General features: G+C 33.4%; 1 protein-coding gene across 2 annotated transcripts; it reads right to left on the bottom strand.

Annotated features, from left to right (window-relative positions):
* Nucleotides 1-2,946: 2,946 nt before the first annotated feature.
* On the bottom strand, nt 2,947-10,624 carry LOC107843714 (digalactosyldiacylglycerol synthase 1, chloroplastic). 2 transcript variants are annotated; one of them, XM_016688092.2, is made up of 8 exons: nt 9,668-10,526; nt 7,526-7,558; nt 6,851-6,938; nt 5,419-5,903; nt 5,056-5,322; nt 4,528-4,877; nt 3,372-3,870; nt 2,947-3,294 (listed from the first exon to the last, which is right to left on the bottom strand). In XM_016688092.2, the coding sequence occupies exons 1-8, from the start codon at nt 10,307-10,309 to the stop codon at nt 3,265-3,267; spliced, it is 2,394 nt and encodes a 797-aa protein (XP_016543578.1). In that variant the 5' UTR covers nt 10,310-10,526; the 3' UTR covers nt 2,947-3,264. The 2 variants fall into 2 exon arrangements, with proteins under 2 accessions (XP_016543578.1, XP_047253276.1); XM_047397320.1 differs by having other exon boundaries at nt 2,947-3,870; nt 9,668-10,624.
* Nucleotides 10,625-13,972: the final 3,348 nt, after the last annotated feature.

The raw sequence follows: 13,972 nt of genomic DNA, 5'->3' as shown, positions 1-13,972 counted from the left end.
ATATATATAGTACATATATGTGTGGGATTATTTTTTAAAAAAAAAATTATAATTTATTACGTGACAATGACATGACACTGATTTGACAATGACATGGCGCGTGTGTAGTGCACTCTCCGTTGTGAGAGTGGGCTTGTGATTTTGAGGTTGAAATTAATTCACTTAAAAGTTGTTAAGGGGGGTAAATAATTGTCATACAAGTTTAGGGTCTAAAGTAAGTTTTGGCTACAAGTTTGGGGGTGTTTCGATGTATTATCTCCACTTACTATGTACTAAAAAAGGACGTTCCGCAATCCCAAGCCCCATATTTCCCTCCCAAATTTTAATTTTCAACCCGTATTTCCCCAACTCCCTAGACGATACTACAATTTACAAATTAATAGTACCCAAACAAAGAGAAAGGAACAATTTTTCATTTGATGCTAATAGGTACAGATTTCTTCCTTTCATTTTTTTTTTTATTTTTTTATTCAAGTTTGGGTAATGTTAATTACTTTTAATATTTACTTGTTGCTTGAGAGTTAGTGTGTAAAATATATTTATTTATTTATTTATTTATTTATTTAATCTTGCTTCTATTTAAGTTCATGAAATATGATTAAAAATAAATAAAAAATTATTTTTACTTATATTCTTGATGAATTTTTTATTTTGTAGGAATTTGTTATTGATTCTTGTGAATTGAAATGGATAGATATTATTCTCCTCAACCTAGTTCTAGTTTTAAAGACAATTCTCATCGTCTTAGCAAAAGCAAAAAAGGGCGAAAAAAACTTCAAGGTCTATTATATTTAAGCACAAAGTACAAATAAAGCGTGAGATTTAACAAAACAAAAGGCATAAAGGAGAAAAAATATAAACATATGTCTAGTTCAAGACTAATAATATAAGCATGAATGACAAATATATGAACACTGAAATTGATTTTTTTTATTAAGTGAAATATCAATTGTTTAGTGTTCGTGTCTCCAGAAAAGCCTCATTGACAAGGGAAAGTATATCTTATAAATTAGAACCTAAACTGCACATTAAACGAGGCGAGCAATCAACATAAATTTGAGTCTTTATTCAGAACTTATGTGCCTTTGACAATACTGGTGCACCCCCAGACTTCAAATCCTGGGTTCGCCTCTGAACTTAAGGGCATAGATTAATGCCACCATAAAATTGGTCATGGATTAAGGGTCCTTAGTTCACTAATCTAGTTAGAAAAGGGATGATCGACGTACATGAAGATCAAGATCAATTATATTCCCTGTGAATTTTTTGTACATATATAAAAAAATAAAAATGAAAAAAGAGATGGTGAGGTTATATTATACTCCAACTTGCACTGCAAGCTTACGTTTTAGTGTGTTAAAAAGGAGAAACAAAACTAAGTGAGAATTAGAAGTGGGAGGCTTCAATCCCACAGCCTAACCACTTTCTAATTAAACCTAAACTTTCTATATATTCACTGTATGTATCATCAGAATAATATTAATTAATTTAGGACTACGTTTTTGTCACGTACATGAATGATACAAAAAATTACTTCTGATGTAATTCTGAAATATATATACTCTAAGAATTATTAGTATATGTAATTTTCATTTATGATTTTCATTTCAATTTCCACCTTATGATCATGGAATCCAAAGGACATACATAGAAGAGGAAAGATGCGGACAAAATGGAACTCTGCAGAAAAAAAATAAATTAAAACTAATGGAATTTAATAAGTGATAAACAATTTTAACACATAGTGATCAAAATCATTCTTGTGTATATACTAACACGATAATTATTCATGTAGTACAAATTTATAAGGTGTATTGTTATCGGGGTAGATCCATGCGTTGAAATTTATGGGTTTTTACAGTGACTTTAAGTTAATAATTTAATATATAAAATAACTGGATTCAATTCACAGTAAAGTATTTATAAATATTTAATGAGTATTTTAATACATGTATAAGATTTAAACAAAAACCATTGAGTTTCTGTATACCCGTACCCATTTATTATGCTTGATCGGTCCCATGGCTGTTATATAAATTGTACCCCTTCTTCGATTTCACGCATAGCAAAAATTTAGTAAATTAAACAACACTTTGTATTTGTATTTAATCATAGGGCTATCCATTTTCCAATAAGAATGTACATGTCTTCGTTGGCTTAATAAGTTGGATTGATTTCTTAGAGAATTATTCTATATTTCTGACCTTGATAGATATATTGCTTGTAGAAGCTCCTTTACGTGTTGAAGGGTCACTAGAAATTAACTTTACTCCAAAAAATAAAATGGTTGTCACATGATTATACAACTTTTAACTTTTCAAGAAATGAATTGAATTATTAATTAATTCCACATCCATGCAAAAGGAATATTGCTATGCAAAAACAAAAATGCATGACAGTCAACCAAGTGCTTCTCAACCTCAGCTTCTCCATGTTTTACATATTTAATTATTTTCATTCCCCCTTCTCTGACTAACCTGGGATCCCACAATTGGACTTATTTTTATTTTCAAAAAAAAAAAAATAGTGAAAACTTAATGATAATTCATGTAACTTCATTTTAATAAAGACGGTAAAACAAAGGAAAATTAAGGTGTGTTTGGTGTGACAATATTTTTCTGAAAATTAAGTGGTTTTTGTACTTCCTTTTAAATGTTTGATAAGTAAATATAAAATATTATCCCGAATTTTTTTATACAATTTAGAAAAACACTATATATGAGTGAGGGGGTTAGCATTGGGGCTGCAGGAATGATGGCCCATGGAAACAGTGGCGGTGCCAAAAAATTTATTTAGAGGGTTTAAATTATGAAGAAGTAAATATGAGTTGTCAAAAGAGATTTAATATCTACGGTATATACTTGAACAATAATTTTAACCTTATATAAACAGAATAATTTCCCATCACCTCGTCTCATCAAATACATTATGCAAGAAGTGGCAAGGTATTTCAAGCGACGAGCAATATTCATGCTGCTACAGTTCAAAACTACAATATAACAAGTCGGTACAAGTGTATACTGTAGTCCAAGAGACCGGCTGGCTGCTTCTGCTGGTGGACATTTTCCAGCCATGTAAAAGAATTTAAGAGACAAACTAATCCTAAACTTGGAATATCGCCGATGCCATTAACGTAAACAGGAGAGGTACGACTATTACAAGTTACAAACTTTACGTATGATCCTATAAACTATACCTGCAGGTTTAACTGCATCAACAGCTAGAAAGCATCAAGACCTGGAGCGTTAGCATTGGAGCTGAGGATTAACAAGCATCCAGTTTGCTTAACGTATCCTATAATACATATCAGAAATAATGATATACATGTCAGTTATGTATTCTATTTACCAACCATATATTGGGTTTTGTACCTGAGGAGGCAATAGATGGAGATCATTGCAATGCTCTTTGTCATAATCCCGACTTCTGGGTATTGCGCCGGTACACAACCTCAAGAACTCGTTCCCTGTGAGCCAATTGTGAGCAAATGCCAGACCCCCATCAACCATCCCTTCTAGGTTTGGCATGGAAACTGATTTACCCATGCCCTTCCGACGTCTCCTGTCCAGAGTTGTTTCACTACTCAAAATCTTATCAATGTCGGAATATTCCATAAACCTCTGTGTAGCAGCTTCCCATGATAGCTTGTATTGCTCCTCAGGAGTGAGAGGTCGAGGCTCGCTAGACATTGCCTCTTCAACTTTTGCTACAAAGTCTTCAGGTGTCTTGTAAGTCAAACAGTTGGGAAATGCCTGGAAAAACTCATTAGATGGGTGATCCGCACAGACTACAAATTTCCCCATTGCAAGAGCCTCGGCTGTCGCAGTACAGAGCACATCACTTATACTAGGATTTATGAAGACTTTGTAACTGCAGAGAAAATATGTACATTAAAGAAGGTGAACAGTAGAGAATCAAACAGAGCGCACGGAAATGGGAAAAATCAACTACTAGTACTAGTATCAAACAAAAGACAGCAAATGGTCTGTACTTGACCATGTTGATAAAGTACAAGATCTAGCAATTGGAAGTACCATGTCAATGAAAAAAAAATCCACAAAAATTTAAAAAAAAAAAATACATCCAGTTTTTTGCAGGAAGATGTCGCCGAGAAAGTTTTAACACTCTATACAAGTCAAGTCGTTAATGAGGTATCTACCCCTTCAAACGAATAAGAAAATTTGCACCCAAGTAAAATTAGAAAATTTGCACCCGCGTCAAATTAATATCCCCCCAGATTATATTTTCCCATACTAAACATCTAAAATAAATAAGATCGGACATGCACTCGATGACTCTTGAGGTTACCCTTCTGATCATGCTAATATCTTTACCGTCTTAGTCATTGACATATAAACACTAATTCTAAAATTAATATGCCATGAGGGAGCAGAATGTTAGTATTTTAAAATTCCTCTGCGATGATTTTATAGATCATTAAACCAAAATGGAACAAGAAGCACTGATAATGCTTAGTCTGCGTAATAACTTCTACATTAACAAAAAGTTCTATTGAAGGATTCTTACCCATGAAGAGAATCATCTGCATGGTCTCTGCCTTTCATGAAGTTGACATTGAGATTCAACCTCTTTGCCGTACTCTGTACTTCATGAGCATCTTCCCCATTGCCGAATACATCCAAATTAAAGCCATCAAACTCAGTTTTGTGCTTTGATAAGAGATCTATCAACTCCCGGTATCCCTTCGCCCAAACCATTTTGCCCAAGAAATATGCCCCTTTAGAGAAAACTTTCTGGCCACTTTGTTTATCTGCAGCTGCTTTTTCTCCTATTTTCAGAAACTTTGGATTGACACCATGAACATTGCAGACCAAAGATCTGGGTAAATCTTGCGTAGCAGCAGAAAGACGAAGAACCTAAACAGGAAAATTGACATCTCAATCAGGACCAACATGAAATAACAGGCAGGGAGCTTTAAAATTTAAAAGATGACATGGTGCTTTAAAATTCAATGTTAAAGCATCTTCCAATGCTCAAATACAGTTTCCCGCTTTCTCCTTTTCTGGTGAGAATTTAGTCCATAGACTACCATACCTTGTCGCAATATGCTCTTGTGACCCAATTGTTGATATGTTTCACAAAAAAGGCTTGAAGAGCCCCATTCTTTTCCCTCTTGATATATTCCAAATAGTTTGTGTGAACAATGCCAACGACGTGGTTAAATTTATCAGTCCAACGTTTTCCATGGTGGTACCAATTGAGATGTTCTGGCTCCTCCAGAATTGCAATATCTGCATCCCTAGATGGGATAAAGTGAGAAGTATCTCCAGCTGGTAATATACTCCGCCTTGCTTTGGAGAACTGGAAGGAAAAAAGAATATTTGTCAATTATCACATCCAACTCAACATATTAGCCTATCATATTATAATTTATTTAGCTAGTTAATATAGGACTACCTTTCCAGGGTAAAATGAAATTTTGAAGTCAGCCTTGAAACCAATTCGTTCCTCGAGCCAAGTGCGTATATAAAGCTCTTGAGCTTCAGGAGAACTAAAAGTAAGTTGGTTTGGATAAACCAACTCTTGGTCAGACTTACATAGCCATGGAACCAGCAAGGTAACATTCTGCTTTTCGGATTTGGCTAAGTAAGCCGCTCGGAATAGAGGATTTACAGCAGTTCCTGTCATCCAAGGAAGGCTAGCAGTTGTAACTATTGCTACATGTCTCTTATCACCTGGTAGGTGCTGCTTGGTGGAATCTTCCCAAAATCCACCATCATAACAATGACCAGTACTCTGAAGAACACTGGCGATTCTTAAATCTAGTTCATCACTCATAATATCACCATCAATCAATGAGGACCCTCCTCCGGGTAAGGAATGTAGCAAAAACTTGTTTTGTCCTTTGCTGCATAAACTTTCCACAATCTTCTCCGATACATCTGCAAACAAATTAAAGACACGGAGAAGGTGGCTTAGAGTTTCAACAGATAGCAGATAGACATTTACAATTAGAATAGAAGTTATAATAAAATAAAAAAGAAAGAAAAGTTCAGTCTATGCTGGTATATATTAGAACCCAGAATTGTTGTTGTATATTGAAGATCTGACACATCAAGTTTCATTATTAAATTATGACATCCATAACTAACATCTGTTTGTTGCAGTTTCTTTTTTATGTATACTGTGTTACTCACAGTATATCATTCAAATGTTCTGCATCAACACATTGTACATGTCATGGACACATTATGGAGAAACTATCCCAATTATACTTATTGATACACATTATGGAGAAACTATCCCAATTATACTTATTGAAAGTTTGTAATTAACAGAGCTACCACAGATTTTACATGAATATGAAAAAGCTGAGAGCTCTATGTGAGACAATAGAACAACAACAACAAACCCAGTGTATTCCCACATAGTGGCGTCTGGGGGGTAAGATGTACGTAGTCCATACCACTACTTCAGGAGAAGTAGACTCTATGTGAGACAATATCCTAATAAATATAAAATGAGAACATTTCAAGAAATATAAGTAGATGCAAAAGTAAGCTAACCACCCTAGTTAATGTGCAACAGTAAGCTATTCAACCTACAAATTAACCAAAAAGAATAAGTGATATCTAGAGAAAAGTGAAAGCACGGATAAAATATAAACCTGGAGCACATAGGTAGCATCACCAATTTGACTTATGCTAGTGAATAATATCTACCTTCAACAGATTAAAGAGATCAAGCATCAAAAAGAAAAAGAAAAAGAAGGGCATTCACGTACAGTCATAGACTAAATGTATAGGTTGAGCATTGCAAATAGAGCATAAACAACAAAGACAATCCAAAATCACAACAATAAATTTGTAAATGACAACTGAACTATTACCTTTTCTTATTCCAATTTGATCCAAAAATGGGCTCGATTGTCTAACTAAATATGCCAATAGTTCAGGCACATCAAGTGGTGGCACTCCCTGCATAGGTGAATATCATGAGGATGGATAAGAGAGAGAAAACTAGTCTAATTGCTTTCAATCTACTAGAATAGAATTTAATCCTAGTTTAAATTCACCAATAATTTAACCCACAGATATTAGCTCGTAGATAGTAACTACTATGGCCAATTTTTCAATAAAGGTTAAAATCCATTCTGTTGTTAACATATAATCCAACTTGTATACATGAAAGGAAATATTAGATCGTTTAGAATGTCAAATTCACAGAGGTAAATCAAGATAAAAATAAGAGATATGTTTTTCATTTCACTTGTTTAAAATAGTGAAAAAAATAAGACTGACACGAAAGTGAATTCTGCTCTCGCGTATCAATTAAAAAAAATATCTCCTCCCTGTGTTTTCCTCTTAAAGTTTTCATCACCTCACAGATTATAAGTGTGCACCCAAACTAGGCAGGAGAAATGTTTATTTATCTCTTCCGATTCCCTTCCTTTCTAAAACTTCTGAAGAAAGGTACTAGACACAGGGCACAGTCCAAATCAAATGCATAGAAAACCTTGTAGAATAAGACCTCGTCCAATGTTAAAAGATAAGACGACACCAACCTTTGTCTCTTCTGGTTCCTTGCAAATTGATTTCTGGAAAACAATTACACAAATAGGAAAACAATATATTAATCACAAGGATAAAGATCGATCAGTACAAATATGAGTAAAGACAACTTACATAACAACGTAACACATGATGGTGAAGGAATTGAGTGATACAAAGAAAGAACTAAAAGAACAAAAATAAAGAGAGCAACTGTTCATAGCTGACGAAGGGGAGCCTTGGAGTAACTGGTAAAGTTGCTGCCATGTGACTAGGAAGTCACGGGTTCAAGCCTTGGAAACAGCCTCTGGCGGAAATGCAAGGTAAGGCTGCGTAAGATACACCCTTATAGTGGGGCCCTTCCCCGGACACCGCGCATAGCGGTAGCTTTAGTGCACCGTGCTGCCCTTTTTTAACTGTTCATAGCTGACGAGTTGAACAAACCCAAGCTTCCCCTCCCATTGCGACAAAAACCACTCACATATGCCATTAAACTATAAGCTGAATATAAAAAACCACCAAGCATTTGACTTAATCCCCCCCCCAAAAAAAGAGAAATTCTAGCCCCTAGGGTTTTAAGGTTTTGGTCTAGTGGTAAGAATAAAACACATGATGTGTCAGTTAGGCACACGTCACATTTTTGAACCTTATCGCAGACAAAAACCTAAAATTTCAGTGGACAAAGGTAGAGGGGAGCACCCATTAGCCACCGAGTTTCCAACCGTCCATGGCTCTGGGGCACTTTTTGTTTTATGATGGGACAACAGAAAAACTGAACTCCACCATTAGCACAGTAACCCAGAAAATGGAAGTTTCAAAAAATACAGAAATGGACTAGCATGAAAATATCCAGCATATGTGAGAAAAAAACCATGTAACGCCTAAAGAGATAGTTGTTGCTCTTATCCCGAAAAGGAGATCCGTAATATCCACCTTACTAGGCAGAGGAGGATACAAGATTTGGACTTTATGGGTACGAGTTTGAAATTCTACCACGTCCATTTGTTTCACTGGGGTCGGAATTTATTATTCTGCATAATTAGTGGATCTTTTAACACACATATTGGGTCAGAATCGAAGTTAGTCGGTTTGGATGAACTCATAACCGGTACACTAAGTCCGCCCCTGGCTACCAGGTGATTCGACATTCCAATTATTTCTTATAAAACTTTAACTGGAGAAGGTACAACAGATAATAATGGATCACAGCACACATTATTTCTCATATAATAAGAGATGTGTTGAGGAAAAATAATCACAGAGGTAATCTTTCAGAAAATTAATATTTTTTATGCTCTAGGAACTAAAAAGGAGCTACAAATGCAAAGATAACAATGTGAACTGAAGCACCATCTTAAACACATGCCATCTTACTTAAGATTACTTATCTTAATAGCTGAAGAGCCAAATTCAGACTCTATTCCTCTGACGAGTAAGAGGTCTTTTAAGTTACAATTTGCTTAAAGTTTTTTGCTTTAGGTGGAAGAGGCAAATAGTGTCTAGCTTGTTATTGAAGAATCTATGTGACTGTCACAGAGTTGCTCATCACCACTAGCCTAAACAGATCATTCATCAAAACCAAATACTTACTATTTTTCTTCAAACTAAACAATTAGCAGCACATCCATCAAAAGTTCCAAACCAATTTTTACTTGACACAAATCTAAGGTATTCCAACAAACGAAAAAAGAAAAGAAAAAGACCATCTATATAGTATATACTCAACCAAGATTTATTTTTTAAAGAGTGAAGGGTCAAAAACACGCCTAAGGTATTCCAGTTTTCCAAGTTTCATACCTGAACTATCGAGTATGTGAGTTTTCTACCTGAACCACCAACTATTTATTAAAACACACCTCAACTATTAATTGTTCATTGTTAACAATTGATAGTTGAGCTTTGATAAATAGTTGGTGATAGTTCAAACGGAAAATTCACACACTCGATAGCTCACACACTCAATCGTTCAGGTATGAAACTCAAAATATGGAATACTTTAGGTGTGTTTTGAGTTTTGACCATTAAATCTTTTTAATAACAAATCATTTTATCAAATGATGGTAAATTGTAGCTTAAACATTACAAGCAAAATCACAAATAAATATGCTTTTAGTCCATGAATGAAAACCAACGAATAAAGCAGAACAAGAAATTACCAAGCTTGATTTCACTTTCCCAACAAATTCACTGTTCTTAATCCCTTCAAAAATTTCCGCCGGCGACGAACTTGTTCCCTTTATCTCCACCTCCAGCTCCTTTAACCTAGTCTTAAAAGCTCTAATAGGCTCCCAATCAAATTCCCCAAATTGCCCTCTCTCTTCCTTAATCCTCTCATTCCTCCACTTCCGCCATCTCTCCCTCTCCCTCTCCCTCTCCCTCTCCTCTTCCTCTTCAACCTCCGCCACAATCGCATTCTTAATCGCTGATAAATCAATCTTCAGCTTCCCTTGCGAAGACGAATACGCTCTACGAAACTCTGATAACTTCGGTCGTAGCTTCTTCACGAAATCAATCTCCGCCGGCGGAGTATTAGCGGCAGATGCCGTAATTACTGGACCTGTAAAGGGCGAAATTGAAGCTGAATTTAGGAAATTTTCCAGTTCTCTATCGGCTATGTTTTTGAACTTGTTAGCTCGGTTTTTTATCAGTTGTAAATCTGCGTCCGCCGATGATCGGACTTCTTGCCATCCTTTTGAGATAAAGGATAACGCTTTCTCCGCCGTAACGGCGGTGCTCGGACCGGAACTTGTACCGGCTGGCGGCCGTGTTCGGGTCTCCGGTGGACGGAAATTGATCATTTTCTGGAGAGATTTTGAGTTTATCTTTTTAGGGTTTCGAGAAGAAATTGGAGTGTTCCGATTGGCAAGTGGCAAGTGGAAAGTGGAAAGTGCTCTCCTATTTCTCTCCCAATATGTATGGGGAAGCAAAGGAAGAAGTGAAAAGGGAGGGGACGGCTGAGAATTTAAAGGCTAAGATCTTGGAGATTAAAAAATTAATGCTCAGTTCCAAAATAATTGTCCATTTAAGGGGTTTGTTTGGTTTGGTTATGTAAGATACAAGCGACAAATAGTTTTGATATAAAATAAAGAATTACTTTATCTTACATTTGACGTGAGTTATTAATTCGTATCAAAATTATTTAATTGTTTACATTATAGTAATGGTGTAAGTTATTTTATATACGTAGTGTAATAATTAATGTCAAAATAACTAATTTCAAGATTAAGCGAAATAACTCTTTTCCAATCAAAGACCCCTAAGAGACACTAAAAGGATTACTCACGTATTAAACACGTATAAGTTATATTCAAGAAATTTTACGTACAATTTTTTAACGAAATAGGAATTCATAGTGGAGCGATCGTTCTTTTCATAGATTCTTCAAGTGAAAAACATGTTGTGTCAAATTTGATAGTTAGGGATCATTTGATATGAGGTATAATCTATAATAATTTGGGGATAAAATTTATGATTATATCATGTATTTGATTGTAGGTATTAATTTATCCTGAAAATACTCATTTTACCAACCATCGTATATATCACAATAATAAAATAAGTTATCTCATATACATAATGAAGTACTTTATTTTTAAATAACTAATTTCCAACCAAACAACTCTTTAAAATTCTATTTTTTGAAAGGAAGAGATTATCGAAAAGTTCACTCTTGATTAAATTTAAAGTAGAATGTAGAATATTTAGAGTTATAAAGTAGAATGTAGAATATTTAGAGTTATCATATTTGCACTTGTCATGAATTATTAAAGCCATATTTATATTTTATACGAAATTCTTTTGGGTGACATTTTATTTTGCTATTGAGAATGTGAATTTTTGTCATAAAATAATGGGTGGATGCATGACACGTGGATTTCCACGTAAGGATGAAACCGTGTTGATTGGATTTAGGGGAAATGAGGTGGACGTATGGAGTTCAATGATGTGGATTTGGTCACGTGAGTTAGATAACGAATTTTATTATAGCATATTCGAATAATCGAGACATAGTCCTCCGTATCAAAAAGAATTATGACGTAATGTGGAGTTTAAAAATATAGAGAAGACGTTCGACTCTTTTGTTCTTAAATAAAACTATATCAAATATATCATAATATTATTTAATTATGTGGTCTCAAATATGTCACATTGAAATTAAAATATTATAAAAAAAAAATAATTCTTTTTAAAATGAATTAAACATAATAGATCATTCTTTTTTAAAATACACTAAAATCAAAATTAGACCATTCTTTTTTAAACAATTTTTTCTCTTCGTTTCTTTTTTAACAAAACTTGATTCTCGTATAATAACTCACGCACAAATCATATGATGTAAACTGTATTGAACAAAATCGGCGTAACAAGCTCGTGAAATTAGATTAAAAAAAAAACAAAAAAGACAAATAAGATGAGTAACCTTACATTATACTGCAACTTCAATCCCACACAACAATCTTGTTTTCAAACTAACATTCTTACTTTTCTGTTTATTTTGTGATACGCCAATACTTATAAAAATGTGTATATCTCCTTTATTTTGCATGGATTTATTGTATACACATATAATTTTATTGAAAAATTTATCTCAACTTATCTAGTATTTTAAGTTGCAGAATTAAGATTTTCACCAGGTAAAATTTAATGCACAAGGAAGTTAAAACCTTATTATTAATACATATAAAAATCTAACCTTACACGCCCAGACAATCAGGGAGCAGAGCTAGCTAATTATGAAGGGTTCATCTAACGGAAATTTATACTGTTTATACAAACTTAAAATTATTTTTCATCTATATATAGCAAACGTTTAACCTCATTCGGCTAGTTTTTTGTTCACATTTTTCGATTTTGAACCTCCTTAATTAAGATATTGGCTTCTTCACTACACACAGCTATAATAATATATTTTTTTGACCTATAGAATTTGAATGAACTACTTCCGCTACACTACTCCTTCCATGGTTTAAGATGGAAAGGTTATTGGTACGAGTTAATACATAAAAATAACCCTAAACTTGACACCAAATTATAAGTTTGACATTAAACTTTGACAGTGTACAAATATGACCTTTAACTATTCAAAACTGCACAAATATGACCTCCAATCATATGTGGCAAAACGCGTGTTCAACACGCAAAACTGGGCACGTCCAGCTTAAAATTTAAGGGCATAATACATAAATATGACCTTAAACTTTGACAGTGCACAAATATGACCTTTAACTATTCAAAACTGCACAAATATGATCTTTAAATGACTCTTCACTATTATTTTTTCATTATTTTCGGCTCAAAGATGAAAGTGACATCTAATTTCTTTCGTCATCGAGGAAAAAAAGCAATATTGAAGATTTATTAATTAGGCGGGTCAGACTTATACGAAAAAATCGAGCGGGTATGTATATATATTATAAAGCAGAGGACGAATGTAAGTTATATAATATATCTAAATATTATTTAGTTAAATATTAAATTAAAGATGAAACTATACTAATAATAAAAAAAAGTATAGTTTTAATAAAATGTTATTAAATTAATGTTATTAAGGATAGTAGTAGTAGTATATTAAACTAACGTTATCAAATTAACGTAATTAAAATGTTATTAAATTAATGTTATTAAATTAACGTTATTAAATTAACGAAGGGCGGACCTACGTGGGTGCCATGGGATTCACCCGAACCCCCTCGGTAAAAAAATTAAGTTGTATATATAAAAGATAGAAAATGTATATTTATGTACATATATTTATGTTGAACCACATGAAACAAGACACTTAGATAGCCAGTAGCGTTATTTGCTCTTTTTGGGTGCTTTCTTCAGCCTACTGTGCGGGTTCGATCCCTGCTAATGGCTGTTTTTTTTAATTTAAAAAAGTTAGGTGTTGCTGCTATAAAAAATAAATAAAAATAATAATAATAATAATAATTTTTTAAAATTAAAAAAAAAATTAGGTGCTGCTACTATAGAAATAAATAAAAAAATTATTATTATAATACTAATAATAATAACAAATAATAATAATAATAATAATTAAAAAAAAAAACGACGTCGTTTTAACACAAAAAATAAAACTTTGACAGTAACCTTTAACTATTTAAAATTGCAAAAATATGATCTTTTAATGACGTGGTACCGTGTGATTAGATTACCTTTCCACGTAGGTGCAAGTGAATTAACTCTATTGGTACATATGGGTAATTTGAGATTTATTTTTGTTATTATCATATGTACGTTGTTGCATTTTTTATGCAGTATATTCAGGAAAAATGGAACATGCTTCTACAGCTTTAATTTGGAGTTTGTGTGGAAAGATACAAGCTGATTTTGGACAAAAAATAGTTGATTTAAACATTTGTTCTTGAGTTTTGACTTTATTATAAGGCTGCTCGACACGTGATGATAGCTATATTGATATTAATTTATCTGGTTCTACAATTAATGAGTATTAATTTCCA

This window comes from Capsicum annuum, chromosome 10 (assembly GCF_002878395.1).
Source record: "Capsicum annuum cultivar UCD-10X-F1 chromosome 10, UCD10Xv1.1, whole genome shotgun sequence".
Lineage (NCBI taxonomy): Eukaryota > Viridiplantae > Streptophyta > Magnoliopsida > Solanales > Solanaceae > Capsicum > Capsicum annuum.
The sequence above is the reverse complement of the archived record's forward strand: the minus strand, read 5'-3'. Positions and strand labels throughout refer to the sequence as shown.